Source organism: Callionymus lyra, chromosome 6 (genome assembly GCF_982586985.1).
Source record: "Callionymus lyra chromosome 6, fCalLyr1.hap1.1, whole genome shotgun sequence".
NCBI lineage: Eukaryota > Metazoa > Chordata > Actinopteri > Syngnathiformes > Callionymidae > Callionymus > Callionymus lyra.
In genome coordinates, this window is record NC_141823.1 from 33,818,407 (window position 1) to 33,841,515 (window position 23,109).

General features: G+C 37.6%; 5 protein-coding genes across 8 annotated transcripts in view; 2 read left to right on the forward strand and 3 right to left on the reverse strand.

The window, feature by feature from the left end:
- Positions 1-1,779: 1,779 nt before the first annotated feature.
- Positions 1,780-11,901, reverse strand: dusp22a (dual specificity phosphatase 22a). Of its 2 annotated transcripts, XM_087792903.1 has the most exons (7): positions 11,654-11,901; positions 10,241-10,274; positions 9,304-9,386; positions 8,796-8,845; positions 5,795-5,869; positions 5,502-5,673; positions 1,780-2,377 (listed from the first exon to the last, which is right to left on the reverse strand). In XM_087792903.1, the coding sequence occupies exons 1-7, from the start codon at positions 11,672-11,674 to the stop codon at positions 2,252-2,254; spliced, it is 561 nt and encodes a 186-aa protein (XP_087649029.1). In that variant the 5' UTR covers positions 11,675-11,901; the 3' UTR covers positions 1,780-2,251. The 2 variants fall into 2 exon arrangements, with proteins under 2 accessions (XP_087649029.1, XP_087649028.1); XM_087792902.1 differs by lacking the exon at positions 11,654-11,901 and having other exon boundaries at positions 10,241-10,298.
- Positions 11,902-12,530: 629 nt separating this feature from the next.
- Positions 12,531-14,254, reverse strand: cox4i1 (cytochrome c oxidase subunit 4I1). The gene is made up of 5 exons (XM_087792906.1): positions 14,157-14,254; positions 13,505-13,581; positions 13,126-13,293; positions 12,906-13,037; positions 12,531-12,826 (listed from the first exon to the last, which is right to left on the reverse strand). Exons 2-5 carry the CDS (start codon positions 13,578-13,580, stop codon positions 12,693-12,695), a joined length of 510 nt encoding a protein of 169 aa, XP_087649032.1. The 5' UTR covers position 13,581; positions 14,157-14,254; the 3' UTR covers positions 12,531-12,692.
- Positions 14,255-14,753: 499 nt separating this feature from the next.
- On the forward strand, positions 14,754-17,590 carry emc8 (ER membrane protein complex subunit 8). Its single transcript, XM_087792904.1, has 5 exons — positions 14,754-15,214; positions 15,616-15,692; positions 15,755-15,824; positions 16,009-16,103; positions 16,865-17,590. Exons 1-5 carry the CDS (start codon positions 15,002-15,004, stop codon positions 17,022-17,024), a joined length of 615 nt encoding a protein of 204 aa, XP_087649030.1. The 5' UTR covers positions 14,754-15,001; the 3' UTR covers positions 17,025-17,590.
- A 355-nt stretch (positions 17,591-17,945) lies between these two features.
- On the forward strand, positions 17,946-20,429 carry gins2 (GINS complex subunit 2). The gene is made up of 5 exons (XM_087793566.1): positions 17,946-18,121; positions 18,268-18,382; positions 19,772-19,871; positions 19,935-20,061; positions 20,166-20,429. The coding sequence occupies exons 1-5, from the start codon at positions 18,032-18,034 to the stop codon at positions 20,292-20,294; spliced, it is 561 nt and encodes a 186-aa protein (XP_087649692.1). The 5' UTR covers positions 17,946-18,031; the 3' UTR covers positions 20,295-20,429.
- Positions 20,430-21,507: 1,078 nt separating this feature from the next.
- Positions 21,508-23,109, reverse strand: part of gse1b (Gse1 coiled-coil protein b) — a 145,467-nt gene continuing 143,865 nt past the window's right edge. For all 3 annotated transcript variants that reach the window (XM_087792919.1, XM_087792918.1, XM_087792917.1), the window contains one exon: positions 21,508-23,001. In XM_087792919.1, coding sequence (XP_087649045.1) covers positions 22,861-23,001 — 141 coding nt within the window. In that variant the 3' untranslated portion in view covers positions 21,508-22,860. The remainder of the gene's footprint in view (positions 23,002-23,109) is intronic.

Genomic DNA, 23,109 nt, shown 5'->3' on the forward strand with positions numbered 1-23,109 from the left:
TATTATATTTATCTACAATACTACACAATTACATTATTATATGTATCTACATTACTACACAATTATATTATTATATTTATCTACAATACTACACAATTACATTATTATATTTATCTACAATATTACACAACTACATTATTATATGTATCTACATTACTACACAATTATATTATTATATTTATCTACAATACTACACAACTACATTATTATATGTATCTACATTAATAACTACACAATTACATTATTATATGCATCTACAACACTACACAACTACATTATTATATGTATCTACATTAATACACAATTACATTATTATATATATCTACAATACTACACAACTACATTATTAAATGTATCTACATTACTACACAATTATATTATTATATTTATCTATAATACTACACAACTACATTATTATATGTATCTACATTAATAACTACACAATTACATTATTATATGCATCTACAATACTACACAACTACATTATTGTATGTATCTACATTAATGCACAATTACATTATTATATGTATCTACTTTACTACACAATACACTTTTTATCTATCTACATTACTACACAATTACATTATTATATGTATCTTCATTAATAACTACACAATTACCTTATTATATGCATCTACAATACTACACAATTAAATTATTATATGCATCTACAGCAGTACACAATTACATTATTATATGCATCTACATTACTACACAATTAAATTATTATATGCATCTACATTACTACACAATTACATTATTATATGTATCTACAGTACCACACAATTACATTATTATAGGCATCTACATTACTACTCAACTACATTATTATATGTATCTACAATACTACACAACTACATTATTACATGTATCTACATTAATAACTACACAATTACATTATTATATGTATCTACAATACTACACAACTACATTATTATATGTATCTACATTAATAACTACACAATTACATTATTATATGTATCTACATTAATACACAACTACATTATTATATGTATCTACATTAATACACAATTACATTATTATATGTATCTACATTAATACACAACTACATTATTATATGTATCTACATTAATACACAACTACATTATTATATGTATCTACATTAATACACAATTACATTATTATATGTATCTACATTAATACACAACTACATTATTATATGTATCTACATTAATACACAACTACATTATTATATGTATCTACATTAATACACAATTACATTATTATATGTATCTACATTAATAACTACACAATTAAATTATTATATGTATCTACATTAATACACAATTACATTATTATATGTATCTACATTTTTATAGATAAGTCTTCAACTTAATGGAATGAGTGAATCAAGACAAAAGAAAGAAAATCTTGAGATTGACATTTAACAAATACATCTTGTTCATCTGAATGTTCTTCATACGGCAAATATTTTCAGAGAAATGAGAAATACTGTTTCTAAAGATGAAGAATGACATACAGTAGACCTATTGCTACCATTTGAATGTATTAATGAGCCTGGGACGAGAAGTGGACCTGAACCACTAAGAAAGAAGCTTTCACGGGTCTTTACTACTTTCGTTTTTAAGTAGAGCAAAGCCACATATTATTGATCATAAATATTTATACCTCTTTCATGTTATCAGTTAATTACTGCATTTGTGTCTAACAAAAAACAACTGCAATACAAACTGTGTATCAGGAAAATAAACCAGCACATATGACGTGCATGTAACACACATGAAAAAAGGCAAGAAGTCAAAATCTTCATTTATTACAATCGGGAGGAAAAAAACTGTTCATTTATTTATTTAATTTGAGTGTGAATGTGTTCTGCTGCAATGACAGAAACACTTCATAGACTGGATGTTACTACAACAATGCTGTCTTATCTTCAAACAACTGACTCTTGCACCACCAGGGAAACTGTTTTCATGACGGGAGATTAGCAAACCGTTTATTGTTGAACTACCTTCCAGACCTCGTGGGGGAACCAGGTTAAAGAAGTTGGAAGCTGGAAGTTGATTTATTTCCCCGATGATTCAACAGATGAAGGTTCAAATCACATGGCTAAGGTGCTGAGGTGATCAGGGTTAAGGCCTCTGTACTGAGCCAAGTCAACCAAGAGCTGCTGAGGTAATCAAGTTCGTAGCATAAATGAAAAGTGAGGATTCATGAAGATTCATGTTGCCTTCAGCTTGACCAGGACGGTAGAAGGGAAGTCCTAAAGTTATCCGTCTCCCGATCCTTTCCACTGGCCCTCTTGCTGCTCAGTGTACTGGCTCAGCAGCGCCCCCACCTGCTCCTGGTCGTTAAAGGGACTTGGACGAAAATTGGACTGCAACCATTGTTTGTTCTGCACAAGAAATTAAGAGCATGAAAACATCAATCAACTTTTAGAACCACATCCATGTGAAAACATTCTTGACTTTGATTCATCATAAGCTCAACTTTTACTTCAGTGACATTTGCATCTTTGATTTCACTTGTACAAAGATACAGGCAGATGCTGTCGATTGACGAGACAGAAAGACAAAGACAGAACAAATAGATAGGCAAAGATAGAAAAATACACAGAGACTACAGAAATAAAGATAGACAAAAAAGACAAAGAAAGAGAGACAGAGGGCTAAGATAGACAATTACACAGACAAAGACAAAAAGTTAGAGAGACAGAGACAGAGGACATAAAGAAGAGAAGCTCCCTCACTGTCCTTTTTTAAATCTCGTCCTAAAACACACTTTTATTTTCTGGCTTTTAACACAGCATGAGACTCAGTATCTGTTTTTAGTGCCTTTTACTTGTTTTTACTCGTTTTATTTGGTTTCGTATTATCTTAGTGTTTTCAACTTATTTTCATGTTCTTGTACAGCACTTTGTATCAACCGCTATTGTTTTTATAGTGCTTTATAAATAAAGTTGAGTTGAGTTGAGATAGACTCCCCTCTCTTTTCCTACTGTCTCCCCCCTTCCAGCCGGTCACAGCTGCTGACCGTCAACACAGAGTCTAGTTCTGCTTGAGGTTTCTGCCTTCTAAAAGGACGTTTTTCCTCGCCACTGTCACACTGTATATTCACTCAGTGTTGATTCACAGGGATCTGTGTTGTCGTGATTTGATAATTAACATTAAATTAAATTGAAAGATAGACAGCAAACAACGATAGACAAATACAGAAAGATACATAGACAGGCAGAAAGAGAAAGACAGGCAGAGCTTGTATATATATTATTATATATATTACAATTATATATATTATTCATATATTATATATATTATATTTGTCCAACAATGCATCACTAGTCGTTATAAATCAACAGGATAAGTGTCTACACAACAAAGACCATGATGAAGGCAGCTTAACAACAGAACTTGGCAAAAGATCAATGAGGGCGGTGCAAAAAGAAGGAAAGCATTTCCCAGAAAAGCCGCGCACAGCCACAAAAGACACGATTCCTGTTGTCAAGTGATCAAGTCAAAATGATTTTTAGACACTTTTCTCAACGATTTACCGGAACATGCTCTCACACTCCCCTTTGCAAAATGTTATGTCTGATGTGTAAGTAAGTAAGTAAGTAATATTTATTTATATAGCGCTTTTCGAGACCAGGGTCACAAAGCGCTTAGACAATCAAAACAATACTCAAAAAAGTTCATACTTTAAAGATCAAGATAATACTGAGAACAACACAGGAGTTCGAGAAATTCAAGGAAAAGCCTGAACAAATAGAAACGTCTTAAGGTGTTTCTTAAAGGAGTCAGTAGACTCCATCAAGCGCAAAGAGAGAGGAAGATCGTTCCAAAGCTTAGGAGCAACAGCCTGAAAAGATTTCTCTCCTCTGGTCCTGAGCTACCTCGCCACTCAATACACGTAAGCTAGTGAGACGTTAGCCCTACAATACAGTAGTATTACTGTTTATATTAGCTCAGACTCAAACTGAAGACGTACATCTAAAGTCAATCATTTGAATAGTATTATTACTATTGAGAGAAAGGGCTAAAATGAAGCTCGTCTTAACACAGATTCAGTCATCATCGGTTATCGACTCATCAAATCAGTGAAGCTGTGGCTGGTTTCACGATGACACAAACTCGTAGTACTCGTGGTGAAATGACAGGAACTATAATGGTCATGCAAAATCATTTCACTTGAATGCTCGTCAGAAGACCAGTCCTTGTTTATTTACTGAAAACATTTTCATGCTTTTCAATCAAGTGCGACTATGATTGGAATCGAAACTGTCTTTGAAGCACATATAGCCATGTTTATAGTTGACCTTTAATCCTCAACAGTTTCTTATTGACTTTTGATCAGTATCAAGACGTCAAAATCACTTTTCTTTTGCATTCCTTTAGCTACTTTTTACTTTTCTCAATTTACATTAATTTTCTGGCGACACTTTTCTCTAAATAATGCAGCTGTTAACGTACGACTGTCTTTACTTAAAGTTATATCAGGTGGACGGGTCTAAAATAAGTCTTTGATCTATTTTAAATTAATTAAATATTCTACTCAATCAGCCAACCAAGTACAGGGTCAGTACGAGTTATTTTGAATGAAAAATAAAAATTTCTCTGTGTGTATTATAGTCGTCTAGAAATGTACCTCAGCCTAGGAAACTCCTCTTACAGCAAGGTTACTGTACAGCTTTGTCATGATTCACTTCACTTTCTAACCAGGCTAACGTAGGAAAATCCCGTGTAAAAAGGCTCATTTCCTTTTAATCCCTCTGAAATCAGTGCAAGTTACAAACAATGAGCTTTTTTTCCATGATGTTGTTGCAACATGCTGACAGTAATACACAACACGTGATGAGCTAATGCAATGCCAGCAAAAACCTCTTAGTTCCCCTTCACAGTCCACCATCAGAGTCCACCACACTCCATTCACCTCACCCATCCAGAATGTGGCAGTAGTTGGTGAGCAAAAATTGTGTGACTAAATACTATCTTTTTTAAATATTTCACACTTTTTTCTTTGTAATCAGATGGACCCGTTTAGTCTTCAGATTTAACCAAAACCTGGTTCAAATTCCTGTTAGATTTTTAGATTTAGGAACATGCTAATAAAGATTTCTCACGCACAACAGGGCCACGTCATTTGGAAATTGAGGAAGTTTAAAATGTTTAGTTTTCATCTCCACAGTTTGTCTTGTACGTTGAGACAGGCCAAATATTAAAACACATTTACAATCACACCTTTCATAGGAATACATATATCCACTCCATACTGGACAAGAAAATATTTTCAAGTATGTAACGTCACGGTTTTTATGTCAAGATTTCCTTCAATGATGTTAGGTTTGGTTGAATGTGTTCACAATAAACTTCAACCATAATAATAATAATAATCTCTATTTATATAGCGCCTTTCTAGACCAGGGTCACAAAGCGCTTTGACAGCCATTCACACATACTGATGGGAGTAGGCTGCACCACATGGCGCCGAATCTGCCATCATAGCTACATTCACTCACATACCTGCGCCACCTGTGCAACCTGGTACTCCTGCAGTTGCCCCTGGAAGCCGTAGTTTGGGCCGACAAAAGAGCGAACTGCCTTGATGGCAGAGAGACACTCCTCCCAGGTGTAGTCGGTGACAGTCATGAGGTACGCCACCACCATGGTGGTACTTCGGGACACTCCTGCCAGGCTGGGGGACAAAACAACACATTATTTTTCTTATGATGGCTACACAGCTCCTAAGACCCTTGTATCATCCAATTCTTGACTAAATTGGGGCAAAAAAATATAAAAACACAATAAAAACTTACCAGTGAACCAGACATGAGCCTCCATTTAGGCGACACTCGTGGATAAAGCTGATACACTCTTTGAAATGCTGAGATCTAGAGGAGAAACTGAACTTAATTCTCAAGCTACAGCAGAGTTCAATAATATGAAAGAAACATGCATTAATATTCTGTTGAATTTTGTTGCGCTATTACGATGAATGTCAATCTACATCCCTTCCCTCACTTAGACTTAGACTTAGACTGCACTTTATTGATCCCTTTGAGATGACACTCAGGGAAATTTCTGTTTTCCAGTAGCACAGAAGGGATAGAGAAAAACCAAAAAGCACACAGAAGAGGACGATAGCATTAAATAACAAAACAGTAACTGAATATAACGACAGTATAAACAAAATAAAAATAAAAATAAAATAAAATAAGCTAAACAAAGTGACTTAAGGTGGGGAGAGGTTGGTAGTGAGTGAAAGAACCAGAAAGCCGGAACAAGCTCTCCTTTAGAGTTAGGGTGAGAAGCACAGCTCGGAATAGAACCTCTGCTCCTCCATGTGGAGGAGGAGGTTGAGGTGACTTGGGCTGGACTATGTAGGTGGGGAGAGCAGAGTCTGGGCTTCCCTGCTGAAGTTGCTGCCACTCGACCTGACTAAAAAATAAATAAAGGAGAACTAAACCGAAATATCTCAGATGCTCATCGTCATCGCCAGAAAAATGCACATCGCTGCTAAATATTAAACTTCAAATTTGAATTGTATTTATACTTTGGAGACAAGAAACGGGAACATAATACGAATAGCTATCTTATTGGGAGTCAAGTGGATTTACATGTAAACTGGTCCACAACAACTTTGTGGTATCTTTATTTGCTTGACGGGATTGGCCTAAAAACAGTTCAGCAACAAAACCACTTCCAAGAAGATTCCTGATGACTAATGTCTGTATACCGTCAAGACGCGGATTACTCAATATCACTTCACTCCTGAATGACACTTTGGCCCTCATGTTTAATATGCAGAGAATGTCTGGATGTCAGTAGATAGACATCCAAGTCACATGTTGTCGACACCGTGGTGAAAATAGTGATGTTGGAGAGATTTGTTTTCTTGACAGCTTTGTGAATTTAAACTTAAGGTTAATGACAAGATCAAGCGGAGACAGAGTTGACCACACAGAGTGGGTCAATTGAACCATCTTTAAATTATCTTTATACTTACCGAACTAAAAACCTGTTCATGTTCATGTCAATCTCAATCCAGAAGTGAGGTTCTTGGGTAGGTGTTCTAGATCCGTCTTAACTACATTGTGTACTCCTCGTCACTCTAATTTAAGTCAAAACTTTAAATAAATGAAACAGAGTTGATTTGTTAAGAAATTGTGATTTGTTTCAAATGAACACATTAGCTTTAAAAAAAAAGGGTCTTGTGATGGACGAAACTGGGTTGCCACAAAAAGTGGGCCCAGTGCTGACGTTGAGTCAGTGCAGGCGACAGTTATCCACCCACCACTCAGACTGTGATTGTGACAGAGGGGGTTTGTCGAAGCCACGGGTGGTCGAAGCAGCAGCCAGATGTCACTAAGGTTTCCTTCCTCTGCTGCTTGATTGCAACATCAGGTCAGACATCTCAAACCAAAAATAATCGGCACTATCGACAGCAACACTTTCCTTTTTGCTCACCGTCATTACACTCACTTTTAAATGTCAGAGACCATTCGTATGTCAATCATGACACTGAACACTTTGTTAAACAAATGCAAGGGTCAAGGGTTCTTATTTACTGTACCATCAACTAGACTGTAGCACAACTACCAACTCAGCCAGATTCAATGTAATAGCATTAAAACTTTAGCCACACTCTGTTGTTGGTTGTAAGCAAATCATTTTTATATGTAAAGTTCTCTTCTCAGACAAGGGTCACTAAGCGCTTAGAAAATCAAATACGATACACAGTTAAAATACATTCTTTAAAAGGTCAAGACAACATAAGACAAACACAGGAGTCCCAGAAAATTAAGAAAAAGCCCTCAAAAATAAAAATATTCAAAAAATAAAAAGTTTCAAGTCAATAGACTCCATCAAACACATATGAAGATTGTTCCAAAGTTTAGGAGCAACAGCCTGGAAGGATTTCTCTCCTCTGGTCCGGAATCAGATTCTGATCCACAGACCTAAGAGCCCGAGCTGGGGTGTAAGGCTGGATCAGATCACTGATGTAAGGAGGAGCCTGACCATGAATAGCTCTGAAAATAAGAACCAGAATTTTTTAATTGATCCTGAAAGAAACTGCAGCCAACGCAAAGTTTTAAGCATCATGGAAATGTGAGTTCTTCTACTAGAGCGGGTCAGAATTTTGGATGCAGAGTTTTGTATTAACTGCATGCGAGACACCTTCTTGTTTAGACACCAAAATAAACTGTTACAATAGTCCAAACAAGAAGACACAAACACATGGATTACGAGCTCGTGTTGTGTCATCATTTTCCTAAGTTTAGAGATTTTTCTCAGTTGAAGGAAACAGTTCATTAATCATTAGAGACTGTAACACCAACAGAGAAGCACACTCATGTGTGGGCCTATATAAATGCATTTCACTTGTTTTTAAGAGTGTGATATAAGAACACAACTCAAAGTTATGACTAATGTGACATTGATTGTGGTCGCAGGAACACTCATGCTTCGTCCACTGCTGAATCGGTCAGATGACACGGCACCCTCCAACAATTGTATTGAACACATGTAGTCACTCTCTGTATAATCTATAAGATTAAGGACATTGACAATTCCAATGTTTGAGTAAAAACTGAGAATTAATTAATCAAAGCATGATTTGTTTGTCAGTCAAAGTTCCACAACAACAGCCCTTAATGAATCAGACATCTGTTTCCTACACAAGTCACACCCCAGGACCACAGACTGTTGAAACGACGTGACTCATCAGGGCTTTACGGGTCAAGATGAAGAGATTTAAAAGTGCCATAAAAGAAGATTGTATTGATACGACCACTGCTCTGTGTGTGACAGACTTACAGGTTTTGGCTGCTTGCATCGGCTGCATGAATACACAGGTAGGTCATGTCCTGGGAAAGATGCAAACACAGCAGGGTACAACAACTATAAGCAAATGATGAAGAACATTCAAGTTGCCTTATCAAACAATATCTCCAGTATTTAATGTGCGGCTTATAATCCATATAGACATCTATCAGGTGTTTATTTTAAAACTTTTTTTTTTGGTCATTATATTGTTTGGTAATCCACAAGCTTCATCGACCAAGTCATCAAAACTATGACTTACTTTAATACATTAAAGTCAGACTCACTGCTTCATTGTGTCACTGCTGTTAAGATAAACATTTAACATAAATAATTCATTTTAAAGCAGGGAAACAGAAGCACGAGAGTAAGGCTGAAGAGAATTCATTCATCCTGAGAAAACTTTTAAATAAGGGATTAAACTATTACGATAATTCACTACTACCCCCTTCTGGTCAGATAGTCACATTACAGCAGAATGAAAAATCAACATTTCACAAACCTCATACACTGGCTTAGCGTTGTTGTACACAGATAGGATGTGAGTGATTCCATTCTGAGACAGGCTCTCTCTGTTTTCTGAATCTAGATGCACAAAATAAAGGTACATAATGAATGTATAATATTGGCAAAGAAGTGGCTGCTGAAGAATGTGCTGATACACAGAGGTGGCTTTTATCTTTTGTCCAGTAATTCACGTTATTAAGTAAGTATTGGTAATATACTGATTTACAATATCCATTGATTGCATTAATACCAATATGACACTTTAGATGAGTGTCCATTATTTTATGAGCTACAACAGAGGTTGACAATAGTGCATCCGGCCAGTTGGGTCATTTTCTCACTGCTCTTGTGCTAATTTTAGCTGCTCAGAGTAAGGCATCATATGGTGGCATAATCTTCTCAGTAGCTATTTTGGGAAGCTCTAAATAGCAGGTCATGTTGTAGCCACACTGACAATTAATAGTTTAAAATAACTGAGAGAGAAAAAAACAAGTTCATAACGATGCGTGATTGTTATGAGACGTTAGAACAAATATGTTAAGCAGTTTTTTTTTTTTTTTACACATTATGAAGTAAAATATTTCTTTATTCTATTTCTTCTTAATTTTCTTTAATGAGGAAGAATCAAAGTGACATGTCAATTTGAAGAATGACAAATCTTTAAATTACTAATGGTAACTATTTAAGTTAACATTTCTCAATTCTTCACAGAGTTAGTCAATGCTTCATTGTAGAATTATGTAATGTTTTAAATTCTGTTGGACTTGTTTTTATCATGTCAATAGAACACTTTACTTTGAATCACTAAGTGAGACACATGTATCACATTCATTTGTGGCAAAGACAATATCATGTAATGATGGTTTAATTAAGAATAAGAGACTTTGGCAATGATGCATTCAAAACAGATATTTACAGCGTGTTCACCTCACCTCTTATATTCCCAAGGTAGAGCCCATCAATAACCTGGGAAGCAGAATTTGAAGACATGTTAGACTCAAACATCCATGGTCCTCCAGACTCAGGAACCTTAACAGAAAGGAGTAAATGTCCTCCCTCAACCCGATAGGATTTAAAGCTTAAGAAGCATCAATGTTCCCAGCCATACAAGGCTTGAAGCAGCGATGCATGATGTTCAGGGCAAGATTGTCGTAGGGGCCGGTCAATAAGTTCTTCTATACATTGTACCAGAAAAGTCTCACTATAGCAGGTGTTTTCGTTTTCACATTCAGTTACTCTGGGAAGTGCATGTCGACAAATACCTAATGTAAATATAATCCGGAGAAAATATTTGGAAAAAAATGTTTTATATTCCTGAGATGTGTTCGAGCTTCTGATGCGGTTGATAAAATGTTTCACACCTTTATACGCAATGCACTGAGTTATTTGTTTTTATATCTCTTGTGTTTTAGGCCAGATTTTGTAATTTCATACTCATTTTAAGGATTATTTATTGATGAAAATAATGAGGTAGGAATACATGAAACCGATCTGCCCTGCGTCTGTGGATAATCACTAGCTAGGCTTGACTTCTGGTGATTGTAGCTGAAATTGACTTGATCGCAAAGTAGGGAAGAAAAGATGTTCCCCAGTGCAAGTGTGGCTCTCTTTTAAAACAACCAAGATAACTCACAAAAAGGACTCGCAGAGATCAAAGGGTCTACATTTGGGTCTTATTACAGCTTTATAAGCCACAATATGTGAGCCTTGGTGGCTACAAATGTGTTGGATAGAATAATACATTTAAAAAATCAGAAGAATAAGAAGGCTGAGGGGTGTCAAAACCAAAAATAAAGCCATATTGTGCTGTTTAAACTTGAAATGGAACATGGTTCATACAAAATGTACTCCAAAAAAAAAGGAAACTAAATTAAACGTCTGAGGAAGATTAGCTAAACTATGTTCCAGTCATAGTGATGACAGGGACTAAATTGATTTAGATTTGTAATGTTATTTTTTATTTATGGTGAGAATCTTCCAGTATAAATGCAATTCCTATTTCATTTACAGAAACAGCATTAATCTACAAAAAGGATATCTTGAATCAATAGGCTTCCATAGTAAACAGATAAAATGTTGAGCAGGGATCATTACAGTACAACAGTACAAGCCAGATCACATGTTTGAATAATGGAGCCCTTAAAGACAAATTCCTTTAAATTACCTTTTCATTTTCCAGTTTCGTGGTATCAATTAGAGCATTTACACTATATATTTAGTTAGTGTAATGGACAACACACAAAGATATGGAACGGATTTCCTTTAAGCGTTGTTTCGTCTTCAGTTACATTCTTGTTGTATACGTGTTCACATCGTCCAGCACATGAGATGGACTCGAAGCTTACCTTGTTCATTCCGTTTCCCATGGTGACAGCCAAACAGATACTTTACTTTAGCTGCTGAACGTTGACATTGAAGCAGAGAAGGCAAAATAAAGTGTAACACCGATTAAAACGAAATTAATTTCGAGTTTTTGTCAATTCATCGCTCCGTTAATGCGAACAACTAGACTTGTATCTGTGCAACTTGGCCCAAAGCGCGACACTTGAACCATGTTGTGTCTCTTCCGGATTGTTTTGACGTGAATAAAGTGCAGCTGCTGGCTCATCCGGTACGTGACGTCATTCACGGGCGTTCAATGGCAGAAGTTTGTCTCGAATTATTTGTGTCAGAAACAAAGCTTGGATTTCAACCGGACCCCGTTTTCTCTTCTAGTACATTTCTCTGGAGTCAAGTTGAGAACGAACACACAAGATGCGTAACACCGCCTTTACAAATACATTGACTCGTTTGTGTCATGCTAACTTCTCTATTTGCACAGGCACGATTAAATGTACAATAAAATGGTCAAACATGACTCATTTCCTAATGTTGTCCAACTAGCGACATCAGCATGGAAGGAAACTACTAAAAATTGTTTTAACTTCAGTTATTTGGTATGTGATATGTCTTTTTCCATGTGTACTGCCTCATGAAAAGTGAGGTTTAGTCCAATTAAGTTGCTCATGGCCATCATGATCACAGTGCAGGTGTATCAGTCAATCTATCTTGGGTCCTTAAAAATATTTGTTCCAACATCCAAATAGTTTTCCTTGCCTTTTTTAATAAACCTAGTTACATTCTACACAATAAGACAATACAAATAAATCTAAAAACCTCCACAACTAGAGGAAATGTCAGTGTTTATTTTTCAAAACAGAAAGTAAAAAAGAAAGAAAGTAGTTCCGATTTTTTTATTTTTTTTTATTTGTTACTTTTATAATACACAACGACCATAGGAGGAAGGGACCTTCCAAAATGCTCAGACTGAAGGACACGGAGAACTTATAATTACAGAGAATCAAATATTTTCATATTTGAGTTGGTCATGGTCCACTGAGGCTTTTACTTCCACTTCTTGTTCTCGTAATCCCACTTGGAGGATATGCCATCAACTCGGTTCATTCTCATGTCTAGCATCCTCTGAAGCTCCTTGGCTTTCCACTCAGCATCAAATGAGTCCGGCACTGGTCCATACACTAAAGGAAGAGAAAAGAAATGTAATGATACCACATAAAAACAGACATGGTGATCTTAACAACCGACTGTATTTCTTACCATACTTCCTCTGCCAGATAACCATTAGGCCAGTGAGTCCGATAAAGAAAAAGATTCCTCCAACAACGGTCTTCCACTCTGAAGAGCCCTGGTTCATCTCAGCATAGCTTTGGTTAAAGCTGATGCGGTACACTGTTGGATGCAGATAAAGCATGATTTAAGAAAACTTCAAAATGTTAAATATCAGATATGACTATATAGCCAAGGCTTAAAGGCATACATGCGAGCTTCTCTTCATTGGAGAGTGCAGTCCAGGATCCCTTTTCCTTTTCTTTTAGGGACTTCTGCTCAGAACTGAGGTTCTGCACAAAAGGGACATCAGGGAGTGGGAAATCCCTTTCATCATGGTAGGAGGGGCGAGTATAAGAGTCATCAACATTGGTGATACCTGGCAGGCAAATAATAAATATATTTTAATCACAAGTGCATGTCTGTAGTGTATACGTTAGTCCTTATATTAAAAAAATATTATACAAATATATTACAAATTAGGATGAGGACTTGAGTTTCAACAAAGTCTGAAATGTTTGCCAAAGTCACGTATGCAGAAAATGATTTGAAATAAATGCTGTTTGGAGATAGGGTGGATTTTTACTCACCATGGGCACCTCGTAGACAGACTGATGTGGAAATGGCACGTTTGCCGATTAGGCTAAGTGCTCTGGTGGCCAACATTCTGTGAAACAAACATTAAGACGTGATGAACCACAGTGCTCAGGGTAACCTCGAAATCTAAACCTGAATAAAAACGTTGAAGCGCATTTTAAAACCACAGTTCCCATGTAGCACCGTTCTAAGAGAGATAAAGCCGTTATAAAAATAATAAGTATCAGTCTTTTATTTGGGTCATCCGGAAATGCTAAGCTGTCGTTAGCCTTCGACCCAACACAAGGTCATACCGCCGGAATGTGTGCATTTGTAGAAAGTGGCATTAGACACTTTTACATAAAGCATAATATAAAGTCACGTTATTGATCGATGATTCCATTCTGTACTTTTATTATTGGTCAAGCTTGATATGACACAAGTTAGCATGTTCATGATCGGAGCTAATGCTAACCACAACTAGCGTACCGTGCTAGCTTGCCCTAACTCGTACGGCAAAGTCACTTATGCATTGACATTCGCACGGTTAATATTAGCTATCCAAACATGTTAACAGATAAACTCGTTATGTGCATTTCATAAAAATCTTGCTCGTTATGATTTCGTGGTTGTTGTTCATCGAGTGTGAGTGAAAATAGAACCTACTCTTTTCACCGTGCTCCTGTTCGCCGGAGGTCTGTAGAGGACCGCAGAAGTGGGCGGAAATACGTCACAGAACAGATCTTCTTCTTCGTGTCAATTTTTTCTTCTTCTTCGCTGGATGAATAGCGGTTCGCAATCAACTAGAATACGCAAATGTCGTCACCTACTGTACACGAGTGTACTTGTACCTAAATGAATCCAACACATTTATTTATGACTAAACAGCTTCGCATATTTTCGCATATATATATATTTTCATGTCTTTAGAATGTAATATTTTAAGAGCTGCTCCTACCGCGGTGCTGCTACTGACCTTTGATTGTTCTTCACATCCTTTTATACAACTATGAATAATCCAGGTGTAAATGCATTTATTGTTAAAATGTAATGTAATGTTTAAATGTAATATCGTAGGATAAAACGTTATTTAATGACTCAATGAGGTGGTTAATACTTAAGCGCATCAACATTTCATTATGATGTGTATTTCTGTTTTTTATTACTGAGAAGTCAAGCGAGGTTAGCCATGTAGGTTGATGGATAGACAGTAGGTGGCGCTGTGGATGTTACAGTCAGCTACTTGCTATTCAGTAAGCGAAGAAGAGTCGTACAGAGTCGTGCTGCAGTATTAGTTTGCATTAGTGCCGACTTATTCTCCTCACTTATCTGGAACTTTTCAATATACAATGGTACATATACTATCTAGGTAATCCGCTATCAAGCATATATTTTAAAGAAAGCTTGACATTTACTTTCCCCAGGTATGGTATGTAATACAAGCTAACATTAGCTTAGCTTAGGTCCACCGAGCAGCCATTTTCGCTGAATCTGTCAAGTATACTCCGAGCATGCCTGTCCAACTGACCAGTCAAGCGTACTGTAAAATGCTACTGCACGCCGCCAAGTACCCACAATGTGCGGTTAACGGACTACTGGTGGCAGAAAGGACTAAAGACAAGAAGAGAGACGCACACCACGAGCCGGTCCTGTGTGTGGACTGTGTGCCTCTCTTCCACGGTACTCTGGCCCTGGCCCCCATGCTGGAGGTGGCGTTGACTCTGGTGAGTAGTCGTACTTGCTTTGTACATATTTGACGACTTAAGCGAGAGTGTTTGTGGAAAAAAATACATGTTTCCACTATTAGTTGTAGGCGTAGTTTAAGCCTATCTGTGTGTTCCCTTGGTGGACTTTGTCAAAAGGCCATAAACTAATGTTGCCCAACATCATCGTGAATGGACGTGTCTTTCAAAGAAGAAGAGAAAACTGTCAGACACAGCTCGAGTCATCAGCTGGTCTAACGTGGGCTTTGTAACCGGAGCAAATGAAGGCATGACCGTAAATATCGGTGCAAAGCCTTAACCCAAGGGTTCAATGAGATGGTTTCTAACTCCCGTTGACACACAGTTCTTTAAGAGGAATAAAATATATTAACTGACTCCCATGTTGTGTGTTTGAATCCTAGATTGACACTTGGTGTAAAGAAAACAAATATGTAATCGCTGCATATTATCAAGCCAACGAGCGCACCAAAGATTCAAGGTATGGCAAGTGAGCATGTGGCTGATGTGCAGGTGTGGTCAATGCTTTCCTCTCTCCTCCAGACCCAACCAGGTGGCAGAGAAAGTGGCAGCAAGAGTTTCAGAGAATTTCAGTGATGCTGCAATAATAATGGTATGTAAAGCCAATGTTGGCTGGTTCTAAACACCAGTTAATATGGTATTGTAACATTGAAGCTTGACATACTTGTTCATATTCTCCATGTAAAAAAAAAAGTGATTACACTGGCTTTCGGGTTTGTTTCTGCTCTCTTAATCTACAATTGTGTTTGAACCTATTGAACATTTTTGTCTTGCAGGTGGACAGCAGTCGTCTTAAAATGAGCTGTAGTGAGCCAATTATAATTATTTATGATCATCATGAAAATAAATGGAGAAGCAGAGATGTAACTTGGTAAGTTTGTTGAGCAATTTCTACCTGACTAACGTAAGCCATTGTTACCCGTTGAGTCGTTCATGCTTACCTGGTAGACTCTACAAGGTAGAGGAAGGAATAATGTATTGGACTATCGTTATGTTTGTGTTCTTGCCATTTTCTTTATTGGAAACCTCTAACTTGAAGCACTGTTTTAAAATATCCACTTTATTTTTTATACGATTCAAGAAACTTGTACCTCTATTGTCCTTCTGTTCTTGCTTGTCATCTCCTGCACAGCAAAATGTTAAAAAAGCATTTAGAAAAACACTTATGTTTTAATCTTTACACTTAAATATATATAAACCGTTACCATCTATACAGTTATATGAATTTAAAGGGCAACTAATATATAAACTCCAACTCCTCTGACTTCATTGCATGTTTTCAAAAGTCTTCCTCTCCAAGATGCAGTAAGTCTCTCATCATGATGATGTTTTGAAGTTATTACTTTATATAGTTCTTCCCCGTCTGAAGTCTGTGACCAGAGGTAAATAGACAGAAGCCCATTATAACGTAACATTGGGCTTTATTCTCCAGAAAGTGTTTTCAGCGGGCGGGGCTTAAGAACATTTTCTAATCCAAATATTTAAATTAAAAGACAGTTTTGTACAAACGGACTGATGCCTTCAATAGAGGTCCAAGATCAATTTAGGAAACTCTTAAATCAACACATTCGTTGCACTTTAAAGTCAAACTTCCGAGCCCTGGACCGAACTATTTCATTATTCATTTTGCAGTGAATGTTTCGAGGACTGGAATGAAGCCCAGAAGATCACGTCTGCTCTGTTGGAGGGACGGTCCTACGAGAACTTGATTGACTTTGACAACCACTTGGACGACCTGCGTTGCGACTGGACGAATCCGGTGATCAACAAGTCTGTCCTGGACCTCTGCTAAGACCTGGTGGAGGAATTGAACACAGCCTTCAGCGTGATGCTATGCGATGGAAACTTCTGAGTAACCTCTTATAAGGTCCTCGGCACTGATGACCATCATAGCCCAGATCTTTCTCGGCTGAGAGCCATACATTCTATTGTCCACCTTTGGAAGGTGACCTTCAGCAGATAGATGTTTTGATAACTAGTTTTTGAGAAGTGCGTTAATCAAGTGTGAGCATCAGATATTTTAACATCTTGACTCTTTCTTTAGTTGTCTCACTAGCCAACTTTAAATTGTTAACTTGTTTTTAATCTGTTATTTAAAGTTTAATAATTAATATAAATGAAGTGAGATATGCTTGGGATGATTTGTCAAAAGGAAAAGCTCATTCACGAGTGTCATTTTACAGACCCTTTAGACTGATTGATTAAAACAGCTTTTTGAAAAGAGCCAAGTTAAAAAATGCTTTTTATGCTGTTTGATGATTTTGTTTTTGAAAATAAATTTTTGATTTAAGGCTGAAATTTTCCGTTTCATTTTTTTTAAATGGTAACCATTTGTGGTTGAGATTATCACAAATAAAAACTAATTTTGATAACCATCACACCGTAGAGATATGTCATTGCTTTATGGCCTCACACATTTCAAGAGGAGAAACGAAATCATCATTTTGGCCTTAAACATATCAAGAGCTGGAGGAACTACTTTCACACACTAACAAAATAGTTTGTCTCTGTTGTAAAAACGGATTACGTCTCGAGGATAAACCAATAGCGAAGCTTGATGAGAGTTTCGCACTTTTTGTAGAACCTGAATTTCAATGTGAACAATAAAAAAACAACGAAATATTCACTCGTCACTGACGGTTTCGAATTTCCTTCCCCCCTCCCTCTTTGCCGATGACGTAGTTCCTCTTACTCACCACTTCACTTCCGGGTGTGCGCGCGGACGCTGCAGCGCGGGAACTTTCATATCAGCAACAATGTTACATTTTCGAGTGAGCTTTAGAAACTAAAGAGCCGGACATGGATCCAGCGGAGGGGGAGTTTCTCGCCGAGAAGGAGATGGTGAAGATCATTCCTAACTTCAGTTTGGACAAGATCTTTTTGATCGGGGTAAGTACGTCATCAGTCACACTAAAACGGAGCTGTTCTTGTAGCACGGTGCTTGGAACGAGACAAACCTCGTTCTCTTTGTTGATCCAAACATGTTCATCTATAAGCGCGTGTTCACGTCCTTGTACTCCTAATCGTGACCTCAGGGAGACCTCGGTCCCTTCAACCCCGGCCTGCCGGTGGATGTTCCAGTGTGGCTGGCTCTGAACCTGAAGCAGCGGCAGAAGTGTCGCGTCATCCCTCCAGACTGGATGGACGTTGGTGAGGATCAAATACGTCACCGTGACATCATTAACTGATCCAAAATATCACATAAAGAGGACACACACCAAAGACACTATTCAGTATCTTGAACGATTTGCTCAGCCAAGTGACATCAATGATCCACTGCAGTGTTTTTCTGTTTCAAATTCTCAGTTGATTTGAATGATCAGTTAAGAATCAAAAATGTTTACTAAGGTTAAGGGAAAAGATGTCGTAGGGACGTTTGTACTATTATTAGGAAGGTATTTAATCTTTAAATAATGTATATAAAAACATTTTAAAAAAGTCAAACGAAATTTTAGCGCTTTGACTGTTTCTGCCGCCTTTATAAGTTGAGACAAGAACTAAAAACATCATCATGCACAAATGTTTCAGAAAGATGACTTTCTATTATGTTTAGTACTTGTATTATTCTATGCTTATTATTCATTACTGGTTCACTTCTAAATATTTCTTGTTGTTTTTCCCTTTTGTTTTTCGATTAAAATTCATTTTATTCATCTATTTAACTTATGCACACTTATGTGATCTAATGTCATTGTATTGATTGTTGATATATGTTACAATGTCGAGAAATGACGGACTGACAGCGTCTGTGCTTGACATGGATTTAATGCTTACAATCACACAGTCATTGTTGGGTCACATCAACTCAGTGGGATTCAGATCAGGGCTTTGACTAGCCAACTCTAAAGTTTATTTTTTGTTATTCATCAGCCATTCTGAGGCTCGACCTAATGATGTTAATAATAAGAAATTGTACTCGTATACTTGCTCTGTTTGGATCATAGTCCTAAGCTTCAGTTTAAGGTCACCGACACAAACAGATTGTTCCATTTATCACGTTTTCCAGGTCTGGAAGCAGCACAACAGCACTATACGGTCACACTCACCACCATTATACTGTTGGTTTGATGTTCTCATGGTGGAGTCACTGACCTTCACTGAGGCGAGTGAGTCCTGCACTTCTTTGGAGGTCTTGCGTGTTTTAAAGCTCTGCGGATGTTTGGAAACGATCCTTGTTATTCAACTGTGGTGGTTATTTTAGTTTTGCTATATTGAAAGGCTTCATTATTATTATTTGACATATTTTAGTTTTTGATGCATTACAAGATTTGAGCCAATCTAATGACCAAAATCCCATCAGATTACCTTTGAACAACTTGATCTTCCCGATATTTTGGTCGCCTTTTTTCTCACTTAGTTATACACATTTTCCTTTAAAAACTACATTTTTGTGGTTACTAGTGGTGTCTTTAATGAATATTTACATGTGTTTGATGATCTGATCTGCATCTATAAAGAATTACTGTACTGTATAACCAATGAAGACATTTCTGACTTCCTGCTCCGAGTGTTGATCTCTGAGTCATGTTTCCTCTGCAGGGAAACTGGAGGAGATGCGAGAGCTGGAGAGGAAGGAAGACACGTTCACACAAGTCCCGAGTGCGTACTACATGGAGCTGACCAAGTTGCTGTTGAACCAGTGAGTATCTGTGTGTGTGTTCTCAGTCAACAGCCTCATAATCTTGTTGTGTTGGATTCTCAGTGCGTCAGACAACATCCCTAAAGCAGATGAGATCCGCACGCTGGTCAAGGACATCTGGGACACACGCATCGCTAAGCTTCGCCTCTCTGCAGACAGCTTCATCAGCCAGCAGGAGGCGCACGCCAAGGTATGACGCTAGCGGACCATCAGGAGGACACACTTCAGAGATAAACTCCTGTGAAGGAGGTGTGAGGTTTTTTTTTTTTTTTCAAAAGTCCCTTTCTTCTGTAGCTGGACAACTTGACCCTGATGGAGATCAACACCATCCGATCGTTCCTCCTCGACTCTCTCAACTGCATGTTCAAACTGAGGACGAACCTGCAGCCGGGGTCCAGCAAGGGACACTTGACAGACTTTTGAGCTTGAACTCGGCAGACGTCAGTTGACCTTTTTCAATCATGTGTCGATATTTCCTTGTGTGATCCAAAATCACTTGATTTTGTATGAAGTGAAAGAAATAAATAGTTTTGTCTAAACTCCATCACTGAAACTATAGACGACTCACTACACTTTTTTTGTGAACTCCACACACCGCTAAGGTCTATCTCCACCTTCCGTTTAAAGTAACAGTCAGTTTTTTGTGTATTTCATGTAGGTAGTTAAGTGCATTCAACATGACGCATGACAAAAAATAATTAATTTGACATGTTTTTATTTTATTTTCAGAATTGTATAATTTTGTTTCATTTGTTATTTTGGGGAAAACTGAAATTATAAATAAATAGTTGGCTCTCCAAATATGTCAAAGAAAATAAAAACGGCCAAAGCATTATTGTTCTAATTCTTTTTTCAGTAAGTCATGACATAAATAAGGAAATTAATAAAAATACCATAGGACACCTTAAAAAAACATCAAATGAATAAATAGCAAGACAAGAAAGTGTTGTCAAGGTTCTTAAAAGGAATTCAATATTTTGCTTTACAATCATTTTATTTTTCAGTTTTCATTTTCTTTTAACAAATTAACAAATTAAAGGTGAACAAAAAAGGAAGAATCCTTGAAGGGCATGGTTTTATTTCCATACATAAATATATAAATGGCTAAAAGAAACATTTTAGTTTTCTTATTTCGTAATATGTGGTAACCATTATTTCTTAATTTAATTTTAACTTTTTTTATTTGCTTCTTGATATCGTTAAAATATTTCTCGTTTTCAATATCCTTTTTATACGTTTATGTTTTAGGGTTATTTGGATGGATTTATTTTCAGATATTTGAAAGAATTTTAGATAAAAAATGTTAAAGGGACGATCACTTTAAAGAAAGATGAACGAGGAACTAACAACACAGGGGTGACCTTGACGGATAATGAAGGATTCTTGAAATTGGAACAGAAAGTCTCGTCCAAAGAAACTGGGATGTAACACGATAATCATTTCTAATTTTATAACGTTCACTAGATCTTTTTATGCATTTCAAATAACCAGAACAAAACAAACGCATATATCAGAATTTCCATCATTATTAAATTGCTATAAAACATTTTATATATATACTGTATATACACATAACTGCATTTAAAAAATAATAAAAACAAAGTTTGAAAGGAGATGACAAAAGGTTTAATAAATATTTTTTTCAAATATTTTATTTTCTTTTTTTGTCTGAAATCACAGCCATATATTCATAAATACCTAATTACTACATTGGACAAAGAATATATTACATTACGATGAATTCAAACAGTACATAAAAAACAGGATTCACAGCATCTAAACATCGTCCACTGAGGCTATCGCAGGCGTGTGCGGGGGGAGACACGGGGCTTGTTGGCAGCTCTCGACTGACCAGCAGGATGCGCTCTCAGCACAATGATCCTTCATTTGGAGCAGTTGATTTAGAGTCGCAGGGACTCGTGCTGAATTGAAGATTGTTTGGGTTAGTGGGGGAGATAACATGCTCCGATGAGGCACTTGTTTTGTATACGAGGGGCATCTCAAACGTCTTGACAGGCCAGGCACAGAGTGACGATCCTGCACAACTGTTGGACATTTTGGCAACAAGTGGTGGTTTACGTGAGCGGACGCCAATAAGTCAGGGTTGTTCAGTGATGGCCTTCCACGCTGGACGTTTGGCTAATTGGGCCTAAAAACATGCTACAGTTTGGCACGACTGCTGATGATCTGATGAAGGACCAGATGTTTGGGCGGGAAACAGCTGCTTTGAAAGACTCTTCATGTCTGTATTGAACTAGTCAAGTAAACACGGTGAAAAAGAACTCAAGTGTTTGAAATGATGCAGGACTTTGACGACGATGGTGATGACGAGGGTGTGAGCTGCAGGATGTAGTTTCATCTCGAGCTGTTCTGGCCAGCAGCAGTACGATTGCGGAAAGCGGCGATTATTCTTCCAACCCAAATGCATAAACATATAAAATGGCAGGCTTTTATCTTTTTTAAAGAACAATGATTGAAGTAATAAAAACATACAAAATTCTTTAAGTCTTCATATTATGTACAATACAAGGCAGAAGCACCTTTTTTTAAATTCTTATTTCCATTTTTTATTTTGAAATAAAACATTTCCTCATTTCTGTGCATTTCCTCAGTTCAAGAGTGTCGTCGTACCACGTGTCATTCTTCAGCTTCTTAAGTGCATTTCCGGCTCATGCTGAGCGTTTGGCCGGAGGTTTCCTGGGGCAGCTGGTCCCTCATTGGCAGGATTGTCTGTGGCGGCGAGGGACGACATAGCAGCAGAGGCGGGTCTGTGCGAGCGTGGTGATCTGCAGGTTCTGCTCCGTGCTCGTCGGCTACGTTGGCACACTTCAGCGACTGTATGAAGCCACCGAGTCCTTCACTGCTGTGCATTGAGACTTTCACTAGTCCTGCTCGGGCAGTCCGCGTCTCCTCCATCGAGCCACATGGACTGAAAAAGTCGTTGGTCCAGGAGGACGAGTGGCGGCGGCCATCACGGGGGTGTTCCCGGTCACCTGGGGGGGTAACCCTTGTAATGGCCGCCTCTCGGCCAGTGCGTCTGTGGCAGCGTCAAACACTTCCGGAAGTGCTCCAGCTCCGCCTGAAGCTTCTCTCTCTCCGCCGCCAGCTTCTGTCTCTGTGACATCAGCTCCTGCACACAACCACATGATGGTGGCACAACATTAGGACCACTCCAGTACCATTTGTCTCAAGATGTCCACACTGCCAATGTCCACAAAAAACTATCCACTTGAAGACC

What these genes read in the sequence shown, in the direction of transcription:
- dusp22a (XM_087792902.1), bottom strand. Translation starts at nt 10,298, where the DNA reads ATGTCTTCAAATTCTGCTTCCCAGGTTATTGATGGGCTCTACCTTGGG. An exon ending in ACGCTAAGCCAGTGTATGAG is followed by an intron (nt 8,846 to 9,303) that starts GTTTGTGAAATG and finishes CATCTTTCCCAG; the next exon opens with GACATGACCTACCTGTGTAT. An exon ending in GATGCAAGCAGCCAAAACCT is followed by an intron (nt 5,870 to 8,795) that starts GTAAGTCTGTCA and finishes TTTCTCCTCTAG; the next exon opens with ATCTCAGCATTTCAAAGAGT.
- cox4i1 (XM_087792906.1), bottom strand. Translation starts at nt 13,580, where the DNA reads ATGTTGGCCACCAGAGCACTTAGCCTAATCGGCAAACGTGCCATTTCC. An exon ending in CAATGAAGAGAAGCTCGCAT is followed by an intron (nt 13,038 to 13,125) that starts GTATGCCTTTAA and finishes TGCATCCAACAG; the next exon opens with TGTACCGCATCAGCTTTAAC. An exon ending in TATCTGGCAGAGGAAGTATG is followed by an intron (nt 12,827 to 12,905) that starts GTAAGAAATACA and finishes CTCTTCCTTTAG; the next exon opens with TGTATGGACCAGTGCCGGAC.
- emc8 (XM_087792904.1), top strand. Translation starts at nt 15,002, where the DNA reads ATGCCTGTCCAACTGACCAGTCAAGCGTACTGTAAAATGCTACTGCAC. An exon ending in GTGATGCTGCAATAATAATG is followed by an intron (nt 15,825 to 16,008) that starts GTATGTAAAGCC and finishes TTTGTCTTGCAG; the next exon opens with GTGGACAGCAGTCGTCTTAA. An exon ending in AGAAGCAGAGATGTAACTTG is followed by an intron (nt 16,104 to 16,864) that starts GTAAGTTTGTTG and finishes TTCATTTTGCAG; the next exon opens with TGAATGTTTCGAGGACTGGA.
- gins2 (XM_087793566.1), top strand. Translation starts at nt 18,032, where the DNA reads ATGGATCCAGCGGAGGGGGAGTTTCTCGCCGAGAAGGAGATGGTGAAG. An exon ending in TCCAGACTGGATGGACGTTG is followed by an intron (nt 18,383 to 19,771) that starts GTGAGGATCAAA and finishes TTTCCTCTGCAG; the next exon opens with GGAAACTGGAGGAGATGCGA. An exon ending in ACCAAGTTGCTGTTGAACCA is followed by an intron (nt 19,872 to 19,934) that starts GTGAGTATCTGT and finishes TTGGATTCTCAG; the next exon opens with TGCGTCAGACAACATCCCTA.